Source organism: Sus scrofa, chromosome 13 (assembly GCF_000003025.6).
Source record: "Sus scrofa isolate TJ Tabasco breed Duroc chromosome 13, Sscrofa11.1, whole genome shotgun sequence".
In the NCBI taxonomy this organism is placed as follows: domain Eukaryota; kingdom Metazoa; phylum Chordata; class Mammalia; order Artiodactyla; family Suidae; genus Sus; species Sus scrofa.
Genome location: NC_010455.5, coordinates 10,361,311 through 10,382,884, shown reverse-complemented (window position 1 = coordinate 10,382,884; position 21,574 = coordinate 10,361,311). Strand labels below are relative to the sequence as shown.

The 21,574-nt window shown below is 42.1% G+C and overlaps 1 protein-coding gene across 3 annotated transcripts in view; it reads right to left on the bottom strand.

Moving 5' to 3' along the window:
* The window catches only part of UBE2E2 (UB2E2), a 382,468-nt gene continuing 363,214 nt past the window's right edge, over positions 2,321-21,574 (bottom strand). For 2 of the 3 annotated variants that reach the window (XM_021068635.1, XM_021068634.1), the window contains one exon: positions 2,321-3,115. In XM_021068635.1, the coding sequence (XP_020924294.1) occupies positions 3,018-3,115 (98 nt within the window). In that variant the 3' untranslated portion in view covers positions 2,321-3,017. 3 annotated transcript variants of the gene reach the window in all.

Sequence of the window (21,574 nt, the reverse complement as noted above, 5' to 3'; positions counted from 1 at the left end):
AGAAAAGGGATGAGCAGGTGACGTTGTGTGGGAAGAGGGGATAATATGAGGGGTCATACTAGCTCCAAAAGATACCAAGGTATTGGGAAAGTTTTCCTATAACCAGAACTGAAAATCTTGACACTGGGAGTGTTGGAGCAGCTGGGGGTGGCCTCTACTTTGACTATGTGGACATACATACTAATAATGAGAGATAGGCAATCATATTATCTCCTCCTTTTCCTGTGTGTGCCCCACACATGAAAGAGTTTTGTTTTTGTCTGTGCATGTGGAGGTTCCCAGGCTAGGGGTCGAATCAGAGATATAGCTGCCAGCCTACACCACACCACAGCAATGCAGGATCCGAGCTGTGTCTGTGACCTGCACCATAGCTCACAGCAACACTGGATCCTTAACCCACTGAGTTAGGCCAGGGATCTAACCTGCATCCTCATGGATGCTAGTTGGGTTTGTTGACCCCTGAGCCATGACAGGAACAACACATAAGAGATTTTTAGAATTCGGGAGTTTCCCTTTGGAAAAATTCTCTCAAGAAGCATATTATGCTTAAGACTACTTAGCAGTTAGTAAGATGTCTCATAGGAAGGCACACATGCCTTAAGTCATGACCGAAGATTTAAGGAGAGGCTGCAGTTGGTTCCCTCCCTCACTGCCCCCAGAACAGGGAATGACTGAAGATTGCCGGGTGTGAAAGCCAGGGAGTAGAAGACACAGGAATTGCTCACGCTGTGGAGGGCACATCTTTTCTAAAAGGGTCTCCATCTATCACGTAAAACGCTGCTCCTCAAGTCAACGTTTCTGTGGGCGACACCAGCCCTGCGCAGTGCCTGAGACCTCAGGCTGAAATTTAGTCCTCGCGTGACCAACAAACCTGGCTTGTCTGAGTCCCTGAGATATGGGACTTTCTGTTTTGAAACAGGGAGAGTCCCAGCCGAACTGGGGTAAATGGGTTACCCTAATGCACGTGATCAGTGCCGCTGGTGGAAGTGAGAGTAAAAGGGGCCTAGTGGAGAAGGATGTTCCAGGCCCAAGGGCCTCGTCAGCCCCCTGGGGGAGCAGGGATGTGGGAGATGCATGCTGCTACAGGAGGTCCCCGGAGGCTGGTGTCAACCCCCAGAGTCCCCAGAGCTGATGCAGCTTAAAGAGCTACGTATGGCTAGGTCTCCTCCAGATTCCTCTGAGGACAGTCATGGGACTAGTTCAGGATACGGATGTGACTGATGGCTCGGGGCTCACACACCCGAGAGCCCTGTACAGAAGGGATGCTTGGAGTCTCCCGGTGGCGAGTTAAGGATCTGACGTTGTCACTACTGTGTCTTGGGTTGCTTGCTATGGGGTGGGTTTGATCCCTGGCCCGAGAACTTCCTCAGGCCACAGGCAAACCCCCTCCCCAAATCCTTAGGTACTTTGGTTTAAAATAATATTTTCAATATTGAAACACATTTTCTCTAGGATTTCTTTTTAACCACTGAAAGACAAGAAAAACCACATCTCTGAATCAGATATTTAAAATGTTTCAGAAAAAGCTATTAAAGTTTGTCAGAAAGATATTAAAGTTTGTCAGAAATATTTAGAATTAAAGGACTTATATTTGTAAAGCTTATTATTGAGCAGTAAAGCTGTTCCTTAAATGAGACAAACGAAGCTGGATGGTGGGCTCGTAACTATAATTAGTGGAGGCAGGAGTTTCCAACATGCCTTTTAAAGCAAAGAACCCTGAGTATCAACCAGCATTTCAGTGTGGTTTTCAAGCTGCACCCTGCTGCAGTTTCCCCTGCCTCCTGTAGCTGCAAACCTAAAACTGCCTGAAGGTCAAAGCCAGACAGACATACTCTTGCCACTGACGGTGCTGATCGTGACTGACAGCAGCTGAGTTTACGTCTTCCATTAAAACTATGGAGAAAAAGACAAACTCCAAACTCAAGAGCAATCACTATAACAATCTTAAGAGGAAAAAGAGGAGAGAAAAATAAATTCAAGAGTGGTTAGCACAGCTACGATCAGCTCAGACCTTACTTTCGCTAGAGCCTATTTTTGGAGTTGCATATTTTAACGGCTGCATAGCAAAGGTTGTAACAGAAAAGATGTCCGGCCAATATGCAAAACGAGAGTGATCTGAAACAACCATAAAATCATTAGGCTATTGACAGCTGGGGAAATTCCACATGGTAAGCAAGCAACTCAACTGCAAAGAAATATTAGAGGTTTGAGATGAAAAATACACTTGAATCTGTAATTGAGTCAGGGTCAGGCAAGCCCGGCTGGACGGTGGGCTCCGCCGGTCACCAGGATACAAAGCAAACGCCAGGTTACCGGAAGCGAGGTTATCAGCCACAGTGATTTATTGAGTGCTTTAATAATACAAGTGTACATCAACTGATCCACAGTCAAAAGTGGCAGGTCCCTAAGAAATTTACAAGCACTTTAAGTAAATCAAAATACATTATTATTTTGTTCATTCCAACAGTCTTCTGAGTGGGCACAGAAGGCTAGTGATAAACAGAGTCTCAGTAACGCACAGTGATTCTGATTGAAGCTTTTGTACAAAATCTTGTTCCCAGGAGCATGCGCCCGACAATAAAGACTTCAGTACAAAAAATTAACCCTAAGCACTACATTGAAGTAGAAACGAGATATAACTCTGAATTTGTGTTTTCCCGAAGATCACATAAAAGGAGAAAAGAAATCAAAATAAAATAAACAGCCCAAACCAAAAACCACACGGTAATACAAAGCTTTGTAAGAAAGCTCTTATTACAGATCCAACATCGTCTGCACTGAAAACGAAAGTTCCCATGCCCGCTGGGTGGGGGGGGAAACATAACCAAATCTTTCAAGTTAATAGAAATTAAAAAGGGGGTAAAACGTGAAGGGTTGGGAAGGGAGAGCAAAGGAACAGGGTGGGGGGATGGATGACATTCCATCACAAAACGGTTCAAAATGTAATAAAAATAAGACAACCAGAGCCGAGGTCCAGGGCCCCGATGCACTTGGTGAGCATGCCCACGGGCCGGGCCCTATGTGGCGTACCGCTTGGTCCACTGTCTGGCCATCCGGTCGTGCTCCGCCCTGTTGGTCATGTACTGTGTGGCGATGCTGCCCACCAGCGGGTCAGCTGGAAAGGAAGCAGAGGCACGAGTCAGTCAACACCAGCACGGCTGCCTCTTCCCGGCAGGGAGGGAAAGGGGGCTGGAAAGCCGGTTCGGGGAGTGGGCAGAGAGGTGAGATGCTGCGCTCTGGCCTGGAACTGCCTCACCCTGGCAGTGACCTGCGAATGACCTGCCCCCGACCACATCCCATCCCCGCTGCCCGAGCAGGACCTCCTGCGCTTTCCCAGACGCCCGGGTCCTGTCTCCCAACCATTCTCTCTCTGGCCCCAACACGCATCTCCTCTGCCTCCTCCTTTTGTTTTCAGGTAGATTCGTCTTTCACTGAGAAGGTGCGGGTGGGCTGTGGAGAGGGCTGCAGGGTCCTGGGTGAGATCCCCGAGGAGGAGGGAAGGCCCCGCTGGCTCCTTGACCTGGGGTATGCCCAGGCAGGGACCTCAGCCCCTAGCCCAGCAGCAGGTTAGTGAGAGCCAGGGACACAGGGAGAGAGGCTACTTCTCCTTTTTTTAATTATTGAAGTATAGCTTAGGTACAGTGGTACGTTAATTTCTGCCGTACTGCAAAGTGACTCAGCTACCCCCTGCTCCCCCCACATATATATTCTGTTTCACATTCTTTGCCGTGATGATGTATCACAGGATGCTGAATACAGTCCCTGTGCTGTACCGCGGGGCCTAGTTATTTATCCATCCTATATGTAATGGTCTGTCAGAGGCTGCTTCTTTTTTTTCCTCTTTTTTTTCTGGCCACCCCTACAGCATGTGGAAGTCACTAGGCCAGGGATCAAACCTGCGCCACAGCAGTAACTCGAGCTGCTGCAGTGACAACGCTGGATCCTTAACCCGCTGTGCCACAGAACTCTCAGGAGAGGCTACTTCTGCCTCTAAATTTGGGACTATCAAAATCCACACAGCTTTCTACTGCAACAATACTGGTAGATGTTAACAATAGCTGCCTTACCTAGTCCTAAAACTTGTAATGTACTGGGGCTGAAAAAGAGGAAACTGCAGGGTAAGGAGGAGGTTGGCTGCCCTGGCAGAGCAGGGGCTGAGGCTGGGCCCTGAGGTGGCGCTCTTCAGGTGCAGGCTGCCTGGGAGAGGGCTCCACCCAGACGGGATCAAAGGTTAATGAAAACAATTCAAAGCAACTTTTTCGTTGCTTTTGGATATTTTTATATCTAATGTAGGTTTCTGGAGATCCCAGAATCCACCTGTTTCTCTCTGTTCTCTAATCCCACTTCTTCCCCAAGTTTTATTTCCAGTATTTTTGGTGTTGAGAGTTTGGGTGTATTAGAGCAAGTGGATATGAAGGAATCAAAAGGGAAAAGGAAAAAAATTAGCAAAAGCTAACGTTAAATATGAAAACATGGCGTTCCCGTTGTGGCTCAGTGGAAATGAACCTGACTAGCATCCATGAAGATGCAGGTTCGATTCCTAGCCTCGTTCAGTGGGTTAAGGATCTGGTGTGCTGTGAGCTGCGGTGTAGGTTGCAGATGTGGCTCGGATCTGGCGTTGCTGTGGCTCTGGTGGCTACAGCTCTGATTCCACCCCTAGCCTGGGAACCTCCATAGGCCTCTGGTGTCCCCCCCGCCCCCCTCTGAAAAAAAGACAAAAAAGTAGGAAAAACAATGAAAACAGTAGGGAAAGAATATGGAAGTGTGCCTGTGGTCTAACACCACCGTGTAACTTGGAAAGATTCTGAGATTCCAGTAAGACTTTCATGGTCATACCTTCTGAATAATCAACATGCACCAGAAACACCACCTTTTCATGAGCTGCTGAGGGCTGTTTACAACAAAGCCTTTGAAAATCCTCCCAAGACTCTGGTAGCATTTCAACAAATCTTGCTTAAGTTTTCTTGGACTTGTGCTAAGCTTGCTGTCATTACTCTAGGGAGAGGGTGGTGTTTCACATTCTCTTACGTCACAAACATTAATAGATTACCTGGTAAATGGGTTTGTTCAGAACATGTGCCTCTCTGTCCACTCTTTGGGATTCCTGACCTTCCCTTATTCAAACAGTGATACTCCATCACTTAAAGCCACCCACCCAGGGGTCAAGCTGATTTAAACCAGCAGCAACGCAGGAAGACACAAAATACCTGGGTATTGACAAGATACTTCTACAAATTTTGTTGTTTTTCAGATCAGACTAAGTAACGACCTTATGAGAATCGAACAACGGCCCAAGAGAGGGCTGAGTTGCATTTCTCTACCTTTGAAGAAAATTGTCTTATTTCAGGTTCTGAACTGCAAAGCCTGAGGGTGGAGCTTGGGTTACGGTCAACAGAGCTTATGGGCCACATCACTCAGGGCAGCTGCTGGGTTACACATGTTCTCCCCAGGGACACGCACTAAAGATCCCGCTACTTCCTAACTTAACTGGCTGAGGTAAAGGACAGGCTTAATGCCAGAAGAAGGACCAGGGACATTAATGTCCTCCCTCAAATCTATCCTTGGGAGACTGGGCATACTGCTAGCAAGAGTCTGCTGCATCAGCTCAAAGGAGGGAGGGAGACAGATGGACAATGAACGGAAGCCGTGGGCTGGGGAAAGCGCTAATACTATTTCAGTAGGGGCAGAGGGGGAAAACCCTCAAAAACAAGTTACAGTGCTGGGAAAATTGACATGTGCTGTGCAGATTTTTTTTTATGCTTAAGTAATTAGTAAATTTCAGAGTTCCTCTTTACCTTTTCAAGTTTGACTTTTAAAAAAAGAAATATTTTCTCTACCTGCGAAACTATACATGCTAAATATAAAAGTATATAATAATTTAAAAAACCACCTTTCACAATGCACTAGATAGAAAGTTGTAAGTGAAAACTCTCTGCAAATTCACTGAGAGAAGTACTGTTAACATTTTGACTTACATCTTTCCAGACTTCTAAACAATTTTAAAAAAGATCAGTCTACTTTTGTAATCTTTTAAAAAACTCACCATGTGGTGAATAACTTTTTAATATCAATAATTATACCCTACTTTATTATTTTTACTTTTTTTGGCTTTTTTAGGGCCACACTCGCAGTATATGGAGGTTCCCATGCTAGGGGTTGAATCGGAGCTACAGCTGCTGGCCTATACCACAGCCACAGAAACGCAGGATCTGAGCCGTGTCTGTGACCTACACCACAGCTCATGGCAATGCCAGATCTTTAATCCACCGAGCAAGGCCAGGGATTGAACATGCAACCTCATGGTTCCTAGTCAGATTCGTTTCTGCTGTGCCACAATGGGAACTCCTGTTTTTACTTATTTTTTATTGAAGGAGAGTTGACTTAGATTACTATATTAGTTTCAGGTGTACATCATAGTAATTTGATATTTTTACAGATTATACTCCATACAAAGTTATGACAAAACATTGACTGTATTTCTTGTGCATCATTTTACATATTAATCCGAATTAATAATCAAGTTCCTATTTAGAGACATTTGGGTTCTTTCAATTTTTTTGCTTTATAAACAATGTTGCGAAGAACATTGTTGTGAAGAACATTATTGTGCATGTATCTTTGTAAATTTATACAAATCTCATTTAAAGTATAAATGAAGGAACAAAAGTATAAAATGAAGGAATTTAAAAATACGCGTTATCAAATTTAAAAAAAAATTTTTTTTAAGGGCTGCACTTGCAGCATAAGGAAGTTTCCAGGCTAGGGGTCAAATTAGAGCTGCAGCTGCCAGCCTACACCACAGCCACGCAACACCAGATCCCAGCCACATCTGCAACCCACACAACAGCTTGTGGCAATGCCAGATCCTTAACCCACTGAGCAAGGCCAGGGATTTAACCTGTATCCTCACTGATACTAGCTGGGTTCTTAACCTGCTGAGCCACAATTTAAACTCTGATCAAATAATTCTTAAAGATTAAAACGTTTTGCTGAATAGAAGAAAGACTATAAGTAACTGAATGGAAACTAGGCATTAAGCATGCATCCAATGACTGTCATGGTGAATTTAGTGGAATAAGACATTCTTTTGTAGCATACTTATAATTAAAAAAAATTTTAACTGAATATAGTTGATTTACAATGCTGAATTAGTTTCAGGTGTACAGTGAAGTGATTCAGTTATATATGTATATGTGTGTGTGTGTGTATTATATATATATATATGTATACATATATACACACATATATAAAATTTGTTTTCCGATTCTTTCCCCATATAGCTTATTATAGAATGTTGAGTGCTATACAGTGGGTCCTTGTTGGCTATCTATTATATATATATTTTATATTAGTGTGTTTATGTTACTCCCAAATTCCTAATTTATCTCCCCCCACTTTCCTCTTTGATAATTATAAGATTTCTATGTTTGTGAGTCTGTTTCTATATTGTAAATAAGTTCATTTGTGACACTTTTTAAGACTCTACATATTACTGATATTATATGATATTTGTCTTTGACTTCACTCAGTATGATTATCTCTAGGTCCATCCATGTTGCTGCAAATAGCATCATTTCATTCTTTTTTATGGCTGCATCATATTCCAGCACACACACACACACACACACACACACACACACACACACTCATATGAAGTATATTTATAATTATGACCTGAAGTAAGGTTGAATCATGTTAGAGGGTTTCACAGTTTCTGGATACAGTTATGCCAGGGATGAAATAATAGTCTCCAAACATAAATTACTCTACCTTCTTTCTTTAACAATTTCTTTTTAAAATAGAAGGAAAACTCCCCATAATTCTGGTTTCTAGATTGGTACTACTCTCTTAGGTATTTCTCAATCTTGAAGATAACCATCTATCAGTCTTCCTCTTCTTTACTAAGAGAAACCACAAAGTTCATTCGTGAATAATTGAAATTTAAGCCTCTTACATTTTCTGCCTTTGTTCAGCAGTTACCTGAATTTTTGATAAAAGGAGCATATTCTCTGCTCCTCTCACAGCACAGATGATTCTAAGTACTTGATTCTATTAGTAGTGCGGCATGTTTTAAGGGTGCTAGAGGTAGAGGTACAGGATTTACAGGGTGGTCAATGGGTGGGGGTGGGGTCCACAATACCCTCTATCACCTAGACTTCTAAGCCACATCACCTCATCTGTTTATAGAAATCATGACATCATTTTTGCTGGCACAAATGATGGTGCATAGATTTTTGCTATGCAATAGTAGCTTGAATGGAAGGGTGAGACAGAAACATCACAGAAGGTGGGTGAGCTCCACTGGGGACCCTGGAAGCCGAGAGGGTTCATGGCCCATCCAGAAAAGCAGGGAGACAGGATTAGGAATGAGTGGGGAAAGAAGCAGTTGGATGGTTAGAGGGAGTGGGAAGGACAGGTAGACAAGCTGGGCTGCCGAGTGATTCCACGTGCAAGCCCAAAGAACATTCTATCTTGGCTGGAAGGAGGTATGGGGAAGTCACATGGAAAATAACTTTTTTGACTCCTTTTTCTTAAGAAAACACATATGTTCTTAAAGAAACACAAACAAAGATGGCCCTGTATGTTAGAAAAGGGGATGGGCTCTGGGTTCAGACTGCCTGCCTTTGTAACTCAGCTCCACCTGTGACTGTGTTGTATCATGCAAAGGACTTAACTTCTCTGTTAAGTTTCCTCAACTGCAAAATGAAGGCATTAATTGCATCTGCTCCACAGTTGTTAAGAATGAAATGAATAACTTATCAGGTACATATAAGATTTCTGCTCATTTTCAGAACAAAGACAGGCAAATGAGTATTTGTGTACATCTTTTAAAAAATATAAATCTGTCTGTCTTGAAGGCATTCTCTTCAGATAAAATCCAAAGTCTTTAGCATATACTTATTAGAGAAATGCAAATCAAGCCACTATGAGGTATCACTTCACAATGGTCAGAATGGCCATCATTAAAAAGTGTACACATAATAAAAGTTCCCGTCGTGGCTCAGCAGAAATGAATCTGACTAGTATCCATGAGGACGCAGGTTCAATCCCTGGTCCTGCTCAAGGGGTTAAGGATCTGATGTTGCTGTGAGCGGTGGTGTAGGTTGCAGATGTGACTTGGATCCTGTGTTGCTGTGGCTGTGGTGTAGGCTGGCAGCTGTAGCTCTGATTCGACCCCTAGCCTGGGAAACTCCATATGCCGTGGGGGTGTGGCCCTAAATAGCAAAAAAAAAAAAAAAGGTCTACAAATAATAAATGATGAAAGGGTGGAGAAAAGGGAACCCTCCTACACTGTTGCAGGAATGTAAATTAGTGTGGCCACTGTGCACTAATTTACAGTATGGAGGTTCCTCAAAAAACTAAAAACAGAATAGCTATATGATCTAGCAATTCTACTACTGAGGATATATCCAGACAAAGCTATAATTTGAAAAGATACATGCCCCCCACTGTTCATAGTAGCACTATTTACAATAGCCAAGACATGGAAAAAACCTAAATGTTCATCAACAGATGAATGGATAAAGAAGGAGTGGTGCATATATACAATGGAATACTACTCGGCCATAAAAAAGAACAAAATAATGCTATTTGCAGCAACATGTATGGATCAAGAGATGATCACACTAAGTAAGTCAGAAAGAGAAAGACAAATATCATATCACAGGTAGAATCTAAAATATGACATAAATGAACTTATCTAAGAAACAGAGACAGACTCACAGATCTGCCATCATCAAAAAGTCTACAACAGAGAATAGACTCATGGTTGCCAAGGGGGTGGGGCATGGGAGTGGGAGGGATGAACATTTTTTTAGCTGCTTACCAAGTTGCTGGAAGCTTTCCATGGATTCACCTTGTAATGAGAAATAGCTCATTTTTGCGTCTTTCATGGAACTTTTCTCCCATGGTTCGGTCTAGCCTAGTTTTACTTAAATATTTTATAAAATTAAAAGTAACTGATGCTCAGTATCATAAGTGCAAATAGTAAAGAACTGTGTGATGGAAAAGACCTCTTCCCTTCAATTTCCTTCATTTATTTATACCTTCCATCTCAAGGTAACCATTGTTAATAGTTTGATGCTCATCTCTAGACTTTTTATTTACATTTATTCATCTATTTATTTTCCATACCCCATAGCATGCATAAGTTCCCAGGCCAGTGACTGAAGCCATGCCATAGCAGTGAAAACATTAGGTCCTTAACACATTGAGCCACCAGGGAACTCCTCTTTATTTATATTTAAACCAAATGGGAATCCCATGATAGACATTCCAGAACTTGCATTTTCCCCTGTATCAATAAATACACTGTAGTTGTACTTCTAAGATAATACAAATAGACCTAGCTCATTATTTTTTAATAATTATAGGGCATTCCTCTGTATAGTTATTCAGCATTCATTTTTCCATTTCCCCACCCATGCACATTTAGATTAGATTTGATTTCTTGCTATCAGAACTAGTATTATCATCTTGTACACAATCTTTGAGCACACATTTGAGTACTTCTGGAGGGTAGAGTCTTCTAGGTGACAGGGCTGGACCAGAGAGCACACGTTTAAACTTTTGGTAAATACAGCCAATGGTTCTTCAATAAAAGGATGTACAATTTACCCTGTTTTTGGACATTCTCACCAACACTGCATTACTGATCTTTTAAATTGTTTTTTGTCAAGCTAATGACAATAACGACAAAAATAAAAACCCAGTCATTGCTGAATCTGGATCTAACCTAATGCCTACTGTTCATCATCTGTATTTCTTCTCTTGTGATGTGTTTGTTCATGCCTTTTGTCCATTTTTTCCCTTACTAATAGGAAGGAGTACTTCATATATTATAAATATTGAGCATGCACTGAAGTTCAGCTCTGGCTTCAGTATTCAGCCAAAATTCCTGTAGTCTTCGGAGACTGAAAGACATATGTCTCCTCAGATGTTATTTCCAGCTTTACTGAACTTGGGGAGATCAAAGATGTATATAGGTTACCATCATATTTATAAGCATAAGACCATCGTTTGGACTTACTGCTAATATCTGAACACTGGTTTTTAAATATCGGTAAGCATGAGGAATGTAATTTGAGACTGAAAAATCTCTTCAGTCAAAGACAAAGGTTATGGAGTTCCCGTCGTGGCTCAGCGGAAACGAATCTGACTAGTATCCATGAGGAAGTGGGTTTGTTCCCTGGTCTTGCTCAGTGGGTTAAGGATCTGGTGTTGCTGTGAGCTGTGGGGTACGTCTCAGACGTGGCTCGGTTCTGGTGGTGCTGTGGCTGTTTCATAGGCCAGCAGCTACAGCTCTGATTCAACCCCTAGCCTGGGAACCTCCATGTCCTGCAGATGCAGCCCTAAAAAGACGAGGAAAAAAAAAAAAAAAAAAAAAGACAAATGATATGACATATAAAGAGAAGATTTGGCACTATCTCCATATGTATTCATATACATATTCAAAGTGAGGTGGGTGAGCAGCTGTCTATGGGAAAAGGCTCCTGGCACAAAACAGGCCTTGATATTGTCCACTACAGATATTAATACGGACAGAAAAGGACTTGTAACAATCACGGCTGCTGGCAAAGAAAGCAACATGCCCAATGACTGTGCGAGGCAGGAAATGAATGTAAACATATTAGAGATAAAAATGTGAGGGCAGGAGTTCCCTGGTGGCGCAGTGGGTTAAGGGTCCAGCATTGTCACTGCTGGGCTGGGGTCATTGCTGTGGTGCGAGTTTGATCTCTGAACCAGGAACTTCCTCCTGCCGTGGGTATGGCTAAACTCTTTTGTCTGCTTCTTAAATATTCAGCAGACATTGTTTTTAAGCATGGCACACACCTGCAGTTTGTGGGGAGACTTCAAGGATACTGCATTGTGATCACCATCAGCCACATCTTTAGATCTAGGAGTTGAGGAGTTAACCTTTTTGTCACCATTAGAGAAAAAGGAAAACTTATCGATCTGACAGCAAAATGTCCACTAATAGTAACCCACACTGACACACACAGCCAAAGGCATTCATGCTTTTTATCAGGCAAAACCATCTATATAAATCTTGCTAATGTGCAGAGGAACCATCTATCAGCTGGCAGTGCCGAGAAATTATACTGCTACATCATCATGACAAACTTTAAAAACATATCTAATTTTTCAATATAATGTTACAGTATTAAGACTTAAGTTCTTAAAATTTCATACTTCTTCCTGTATCTCACAAGATCATTTAATGGGGGGAACATTCAGCCTTGTCTTAGGCTGTTCATTGATTTTTAACATTGGCTGTTCAGTATTCAGCCAAAATAAATTCAGTGTACCTCTAAGGATACCCCTTTATCTATTACACATGGAGGAAATATTTTCTCCCAATCATTTGTCCTTTAACCTAGTTTATGTCTCTTGCCATTATAAGCTGAGAGTTTTCAAGTAGATAATTAAATAAGGCAATCTCTTCTTAATATTTTTTTTCTTTATTGCTTTTTAGGGCTGCAGGTACAGCATATGGAAGTTCCCAGGCTAGGGGTCCAATCAGAGATGCAGCTGCCAGCCTACACCACAGCCACAGCCACACCAGATCTGAGCTGTGTCTGTGACATTACACCACAGCTCACGGCAACACAGGATCATTAACCCACTGAGCGAGGCCAGGGATCGAACCCACATTCTCATGGATAGTAGTCAGGCTGTTACTGCTGAGCCACAATGGGAATTTCCTCTCCTTAGTATTTTTTAGTGTGATGTCATGCTTAGTGACAAAGGCCTTCTCCATTCATGCCAGTGTTTTAGAAACATTCTCCTATATTTACATAGAGTCACCACCTGTGAAATGCTACCTTTATCACACGCAGGATGCCTATATCTGGACCTGATTCTGTATTTGATATTCTTTCATTAGATTAATATGTCTTTTGCCTTATTTATCTTCCTGTGTTTTCTTGCTATAGTGTTTTTTTTTTTTCTGTTATTTTTATTTTTTTGCTTCTTAGGGCCTCACCTGCAGCTTTAGCCTATGGAAGTTCCCAGGCTAGGGGTTGAATTGGAGCTACAGCTGCCGGCCTTCATCACAGCCTCAGCAACTCGGGGGATCTGAGCTGAATCTGCAACCTGCACCACAGCTCATGACAACACTAGATCCTTAATCCACTGAGTGAGGCCAGGGACTGAACCCACAACCTCATGGTTACTAGACGGATTTGTTTCTACTGAGTTACTTTGGGAACTCCTCTTGCTATAGTTTTATAGTGTGTTTGATATCTGGTAAAATAATTTCTCACCCTTGCCCATTTCTTTCCTTCACTAAGATTTTATTTGGAGAACTATAATCTTGAAGAGGCTAAGACTTAGATCAATTAAAGATATTTTACTCCAGGGGTATAGAAGGAATTCCACTTCTCTTTGAAGAATGTTATCAAGCTTTAGGAATATCTGAATTCCTCAGGGTCTACTAATTAAAAATCAAGTGAGTAGGACAAAGTTAAGGTTTTTGTATTTTGGAATGTGGGAAAACCAGAATATAATTATTAATTGTAGGCATTACCCAGACCAGAAAAAATGTTAAGTACCCTGAAAAGACAAAAACACACACATATACGCACATACACATCATGAAGTGATTTAGGGAGAAAACGATCATGTCTATGAGTTAAACCAAATTGTGGACATTTTTCAACCAGAATTAAATTTGAGAATGCTAAATAAAACTGCATACAAGTTTAGCCACAGAGGTTGTTACCCCAGAGTTAATAACCAGTGATGTTGAAAGAGAGAGAGATTGAGTACTCTACCTTCTGAAGAGACATTAATACCTTCCCTAGGCCTGAGAGAAGGTGAGCTGGCTTTGACAGCCCCAGAAGTCCACCAGAAAGTGTGGAGAGGAGAGGATGGGGTTGTAGGCACAATGAGCTACCCGGGCAGAGTGTGGAGTGTGGTGTATGCAGGACTCAGTCTCCCTGTCTCCTCTCCCCCACTGCCACCAAAACGGGGAGAAGATGACTTTTTCCTCTTAGTTTTAGGGAAGAACAAATCTGACTCCCTATTAGATCTGTTTCTTTTACTTTAACCTTTGTGTTCCATTGCTTTTGCTTAGTTAAGAATGTTGCCTATAGCCTGAAACATACAGGACAGCCCATTCTCAAGGCTTTGAACCTTTAAGGAGATAACACCAATATTCACATATAGAGAAAAAGTTGCAGAACAGATAATAACATTTGTCTTATTGAAGGTTTACAGAAATAGCCTGACCTGACCTATGTGGACAGCTGCAAGAACAAAGGATTCCAACATGAAGGAGTTTGCAATGACCAGTCACATCTGTCCCTGTTCCTCACCTTGCCTTTAAAGGTGCTTTACTGAACCCCTGGGGGGACTTCAGGGTTTTTTTGGGTATGAGCCACTCGTCTCCTGGCTTGGCCCTGCACACCAACTTGGAACTTGTGTTTGGAGGGAATCAAGAGACTCACTGGTGAAGACTGGGGGTGCTTGTGAGAAGAAGGCTCTGGAGTGCTGTCCCGGGCTGGAGCTTCAAGGCAGTAACCTGCTGAGAGCTGAGTGCAGAGACGGAGCACCAAGGCGGTGGTCTCCACCACCTCTGCATCTCATTAGGAGGCATCACCCCAGGGAGCTGGGAGGATCTTCAGAGGACTCTGTGTGGGCTGTGTGGGCAGGCAGTGGTATTCTGGAGGCAGGTGGTCGGCCAATTTTAAAATTTTTAGAAACTGAAACATAGCCATTCTCAAAAATTAAATGAAATAAAGTTACAATTAAATAATTTATAAACAAAGGTAACCAATACTGAAAACCTATCATTTCTTATTTTCCCACTATCATTATTTATCCTCATAGTTTTTCAAAATGTCTATTCTATCCATATGGTGGAAAAACACGGCATGTGGCCACACATCTTGTCCCAATTACTTACTCAGGAAGGTCATGTAAGTAGCTTGAAATCTGAAAACCCTATAAATTAGGGCTTGATTTACTGTTTTGTTGACTGTCTGTAGTTAAAAAGTGATGGGAGAAAATGCTAATAGTGCAGATTAAAATTAAGAGTGTCTAGAGCCTTACACTGTGAATAGCATAAAAACAGGAGGATATATTCTTCCAGCTATTGAAGAAGCTGAAAGAATGAAACTATTATCTGATTCAGAAAGAAGCTGCTCATGACACTAACAAGTGAAGTTGACATCCTTCCTCTTTGTTTCACTTTTGCCTTAGTTCTTAGAGGAATATATCACCCACCACTCATGTCAGAACCAGACTCATTTGTCAGTTACAGCTGCAGAAGTCACTGGAAGTCTTCTGGGAGAATCAACTGGCTCCATGCAATAAGCATTAAAGAGTACTATATGTTGTATTATCTGTAAATCATGTGCTACACATTGTCTACATCGGTAAAACATACAATAAATGTGTGTAGGCACATATACACAGAACGCCACCCACTGCTGCCCCCGCCTTGTTAGAAAGTTTCTGGTACCCAGGGGGCAGGGCTCAGCTGTGGAAGTTGAGCCAGGGTGGGGTCTTCCACATCATGGAATGGGAAGGGAGTTCTCTGGACTACCCCCTGTCATGTAGCATTTTGACACTTGTCACCCAGAGGGCACGAATGGCAAGATGGTGCTTGTCTAAGAAGCAAGAAATGAGGTGAAGGGATGCTGCTCTCCTCCATCATCCGGCCCCACAGCCTAGGAGGCAGGCCTTAGAAAGGGAGAAAAGAGGTGTCTGACAACCAGCCCATGCCCCAGCCACCCTGATGACGTGGAAAGAGGAAATTAGATTTAAGTCAATATGAGATAGTTTAAAAATGGACCAGACTGACCTTCTATTAACTGAAAGTGACCTGAATACTGCTAAATATTGTTAAGAGGTAGAAAAGCAAAATTCAAGAAAATGTGGCCTAAGGCAATGACTAGAGAAAATTAAACCCATTCCATTTGAAAGCCCCCTGCGTTGAGACGGCCTGATAAACAATACAAAGACACTGGCTATAACCTAAAAATACTGTTGATAAAATATTTTTAAAAATGTAAAAACGTGTCCTATCAGCCTACACAGCAGTACTATGTACACTAAATCAATGTGTGTTTTGAAATATAAAGCATTCTGTTAGAATGGACTCATCCACAGAACAGCACAGACAGTGCATCCCTACTGAGAAGCTACTGGATTGCAATTCCAGGCTTAGTAAAGTAACGCACTCTCAGAAAATATCCGTGTAGTACCGGACTTAAGAGACCAGAGATTCACATACTTCCCCAAAATACCTCTGCAACAAGCTGTGGCTGCAGCAGGTAGGAAGGAAAGACTCAAAGGTGCCAAAATATCGAAGGTAGATTTTTTTTGTTTTGTTTTTTTAAGGCTGAATTCATGGCATATGGAAGTTCCCAGGCTAGGGGTGGAATCAAAGCTGTAGCTGCCAGCCTACGCCACAGCCACAGCAATGTCAGAGCCAGATGCCAGCTGTGTCTGTGACCTATACTACAGCTCACGGTAATGCTGGATCCTTAAACCACCGAGTAAGGCCAGGGATCGAAGCTACATCTTCATGGATATCAGTCGGGTTTGTTACCGCTGAGCCACAACGGTAACTCCATGTTAGCTCTATAATTAGCTTTCTAAGGAACTTCCATAGAGGCTGTACCAATTAACATTCCCATCAACAGTGTAAGAGGGTTCTTTCTGCTCCATACCTTCTCTGGCATTTGTTATCTGTAGGCTTTTTAATGACAGTTATTCTGACCAGTGTGAGGTGGTACTTCCTTGTAGTTTTGATTTGCATTTCTCTAATAATTAGTGATGTTGAGCACCTTTGCATGTCCCTATTGGCCATCTGTCTGTCATTTTTGGAGAAATGTCCATTTAGGTCTTCTGCTCACTTTTCAATTGGATTGTTCATTCTTCCATTGTTGAGTGGTATGAGTTGTTTTTATATTTTAGAGATTAAACCCTTGGGTGCAGTATTTGCAAATATTTTCCACCATTCCACAGGTTGTCTTTTTGTTTTGTTTATGGTTTTCTTTGCTATGCAAAAGCTTTTAAGTTTGATAAGGTCCCTTTTGTTTATTTTTGCTTTTATTGCCTTGGAAGGATGACCTAAGAAAACACTGGTATGATTTATGTTAGAGAATGTTCTTCCTATGCTCTCTTCTGGGAGTTTGTTTTATGGTGTCTTATATTTAAGTATTTAATTCATTTTGAGTTTATTTTTGTGTATGGTGTCAGGGAGTGTTCTAACTTCACTGATTTACATGTGGCTGTCTAGCTTTCCCAACACCACTTACTTAAGAGACTTTCCCATTGTATGTTAAAGATTAATAGGTGTGTAGGTTGGTGTCTGGGCTCACTATTCTGTTCCATTGTTCCATGTCTATTTTTGTGCCAGTACCACCACACTGTTTTGATTATGGTAGCTTTGTAGTATAGTCTGAATTGTTAAAAGATTGTTATATTTCATCTCTATTCAGTTGTTCCCTGTGTATTGGCATCTTGCTTCAACTTAAACCTCCTTTATTTTAACCCCTTGGGCAACTAGACCAAACTTTTTCTAGATATTGCTTCTCCCCTACTTCTTCTCCAGGTCTATTTCTAGGATTTAAACTCTTACTGTATCCTGATCAGGTAAAGAACCATGTCAAACAAATTGTAGTATGTTGTAGGTGTTAATTGTGAACTTTGTTTTCCGTTTTTTTGCCAGCAGAAAATGAGAGGACTGGGTACTATAAACTGCCTAAATAATATTCACTGATCTTAGAATGCACCCTTCCTTCTTGCTCACTAAGGCTGGCCTGGAAATTTGTGGGAGACCAGGCACAGCAAGTTCACACAGTCACTAGTGATGCTGTCAGAGCAATTAGGAAACCAAATCCTGGGGATTCTGATTCCTAAAGAGCTTTTGGCCCTTCCCCTCTTCTACCTCTTCACAGCTTCTGTCATCTTACCTGGACCTTCAAAATACCTTCCTGAATGTTTCCTGTCTTCAGTCTTTCCACTCCCAAATGAACTAAGCTTTAGTCTCTAAAGACACAAGGTCTTTATTTTATCTTATTTTATTTATTTGTTTTTGCTTTTTAGGTAGGGCCTTCTTACCTGAGGCATGTGGAGGTTCTCAGGCTAAGGGGTGAATTGGAGCTGTAGCTGCTGGCCTACACCACAGCCACAGCAACGCCAGATCTGAGCTGTGTCTGCGACCTACGCCACAGCTCATGGCAACGCCAGATCCTTAACCCACTGAGTGAGGCCAGGATCGAATCTGCATCTCATGGATGCTAGTAAGATTAGTTTCCACAGAGCTAAGACAAGAACTCCAAGGTCCTTATTTTAAAACCTTCCACTTCCCACTCACCCTTCTCCTCTGCTATGAGATCCCTGATGGCAAGGCCAACGATGCATAAAGATGTTGTTTTTAGCCAGTAAACTCCTTGATGTCCCAGATGTTTTTCAACCCATTAAATTATTTTCTCAATATCTTAATCATACTTTTATCTTCAATAGTGGCTGCTCTAATGTTTTGCCCTCTTCTTTAGTCCTTACTGTTTCTGAATGAAATAGAAATTTTCAAAAGAGGCAAACAGGTGAGAGAACACTACAACATAGAATAGTGGGAAATTATTGTTCACAAGGGAAGATTTTTGACGAAAAACTTAATGCTAAGTGTAAAGTGCTGACCCTTGTATTAAAACAATGCATCAATATGAAGTGGTTTCCATGTTCACAGCTTTATGAGCAATGACTCCTGAAAAACAACTGGGTCAGTCCACACTGGCATTTCTAGTCTTCCCTAGGGATGCCAATCTCTGAGGACGGAAGACAATAGGAGCCACTGATTTCAGGAGGGGGTGCTCTTAAAACAGAAAAGAGGGAAGGAAAGAGGTGGTGGGTGGAAGCATTTATCAAAGTAACTGTGTACAAATTATCTCCACCAAAATAATGCGGAACCATTTAGGAGAATCACCTTGTCCCAGGTGTGAAAGGGGGAAAAAGATCAAATTGCCCATTGTAGGATTTTTCTAATCCACATTTTAAACCCTTTCAGAGTTAAGCCGACTTCTCTGGAGTCAGAGGACCCATTACCTCCAGTGGAAACCCCAGCTCTCTGCTTGCTGCTGCTTCCTTAAGGCTTGGGTTACTCCTAACAAGCCCTGTTGCACTGGCCTCTGTAACCTGCTGACCTTTCTCACCTGGACAACGTTTCTTAGAATGGCTGAAGGCCTCTCTCACCTTAAAAAAATGTCTTTTGGGATGAGGACATACAACAGAACTCTCCAATGTTCACGTTTTTCACGAGAGGGCAGTACTTTCAAAACTGGGCCTCTCTCCGACTCCACAGCAACTTGGGAAAGCAGGGGAGATCCAGCTTGTACGTGGGTGCCTTCCTCTCCATTTGACTAATTCCCTAAAGTATTTAATTCCCGTTCCTGACACAGATCTTTCTCTCTCTGAGGAAATGATCGTATATATCTGATCTCAAGGTGACTGTCACCCAGTGGGTTATCTTTTTTTTTTTTTGTCTTTTTGTCTTTTTGTTGTTGTTGTTGTTGTTATTGTTGCTATTTCTTGGGCCGTTCCCAGGGTAGGGGTTGAATCGGAGCTGTAGCCACCGGCCTATGCCAGAGCCACAGCAACGCGGGATCCGAGCCGCGTCTGCAACCTACAGACGGATCGTTAACCCACTGAGCAAGGGCAGGGACCGAACCCGCAACCTCATTGTTCCTAGTTGGATTCGTTAACCACTGCGCCATGACGGGAACTCCCCCAGTGGGTTATCTTTTCCAGAGTTATGTATGTTTTCTTTTCCTTTTTATGGCCGCACTCACAGCAAATAGAAGTTCCCAGGCTAGGGGTTGAACTGGAGCTGTAGCTGCCAGCCTACACCATAGCCTCAGCCACACTGGATCTGCACTGCGTCTTCAACCTAATCTGCAGCATGCGGGATCCTTAACCCACTGAGCAAGCTCAGGGATCAAACCTGCATCCTCTAGAACTATGCTGGGTTTTTAACCTGTTGTGCCATAAGGGGAGCACTGGTATGTACATTTGCAAAGAGAGCTATGGAGACCACATTCGCACAAAGATAGGAAACTAACACAAAATAAATGGAACAAAGGAGTGTATGTGTAATTTAGTTCTGCTTTCTGACTAGGAGGTATTTGGGGTGCTTCAAATCACATAGCTGAAAGCCACCACCCCCTCTGCCACTCTAAGGCACCCAGCACCGTGTGTAATACACAAACGTATCTTTGCTGGCCCCTTCTCATAAGCCTGGTTTTGATGATTACTTCTTAAATAGCTAGCTGCACTAGTCATTCTTCGTGAAAATTGGACCCTCATTGATGTTTTAGCTTTGCAAATGACACTGTAACATTCATATTCTGTTGCTTTAATTCTTTCTCCAGGATACATCATTAAAAGTGAGGAAATAGGTGGGAGAAAGCTGGCTTCTTGGCTGTGGTCCTGCAGACCATGAATGGGCAGGAGAGACAATGCTTCCTACCCTATGGAGGATGCTCACAGGAGCACACCTGCAGGGGCTGTAACCCACCACCACGTTTATTCAAGACCACTTAAACCATGGGATTCTTTTCGGAAACTGAAAGGCAGTCTTGATTCAGCATGAAATGGACATGCTGAAGCCCTAATTTTCAAATGCTTGTATCAGGGGCTTGGTCACAGGCTCTCAGAGGCACCACCTCATTTAGAGTTATTTTCTGGAGGCTAAATTTTGGTTAAAATTGAATCTGGTAACAAGCAGTAAATTACACAACTGTATTTAAATTCTAAAATAGTTACTTTTACAGCAGCTTTATAAAGTTTAGTTTACCCTCTTGCCCCGAAAGATTTAATGAATGCTTAAAAGAGTTCCACCTATTTTTCTATAATTGGCTACATTTGTTTTCAGTGTAAATATGCTGACTAGATTTGCAGAGTGATTATATGTCTAGAGCCAGTTTTTTTTTGGGGGGGTGGGGAGACAATAGACCCACTGCTCCTAAATGAGAATGTACTTACATCTGCATGAACAACCATATTTCCACTTGCAAATTAGGTACCATTTGTACCTATAATGTTTTCCTTGTTTAAATAACCATTCTCTCTCTCTCACACACACACACACTATGTGATTGCTTTTAAGAATGATAATAACAAATACATATTTTTAAAGGTTAAATCAACTCTTTAGCTTTGTTAAGTTTTGGTCCATTTTGTCAGAGGCCATTAAACAAATTTTTGGCACTGACATACACTATATTGTCTTACTTAGGTTTAAAAAAAAACGAACAAGGGAGTTCCTGTCATGGTTCTGTGGAAATGAATCTGACGAGTATCCACGAGGACACAGGTTCTATCCCTAGCTTCACTCAGTGGGTTAAGGATCAGGCATTGCTTTGAGCTGTGGTGTAGGTCGAAGACACGGCTCGGATCCTGAGTTGCTGTGGTGTCGAGTTGTTGTGTACTGTAGCTACAGCTCCTATTTGACTCCTAGCCTGGGAACCTCCATATACTGAGAGTGCGGCACTGAAAAGACAAAAAATTAAAAAAGTAACAAAAATAAAATATACAGACTTATGGAAAATACACCTCAGTGACT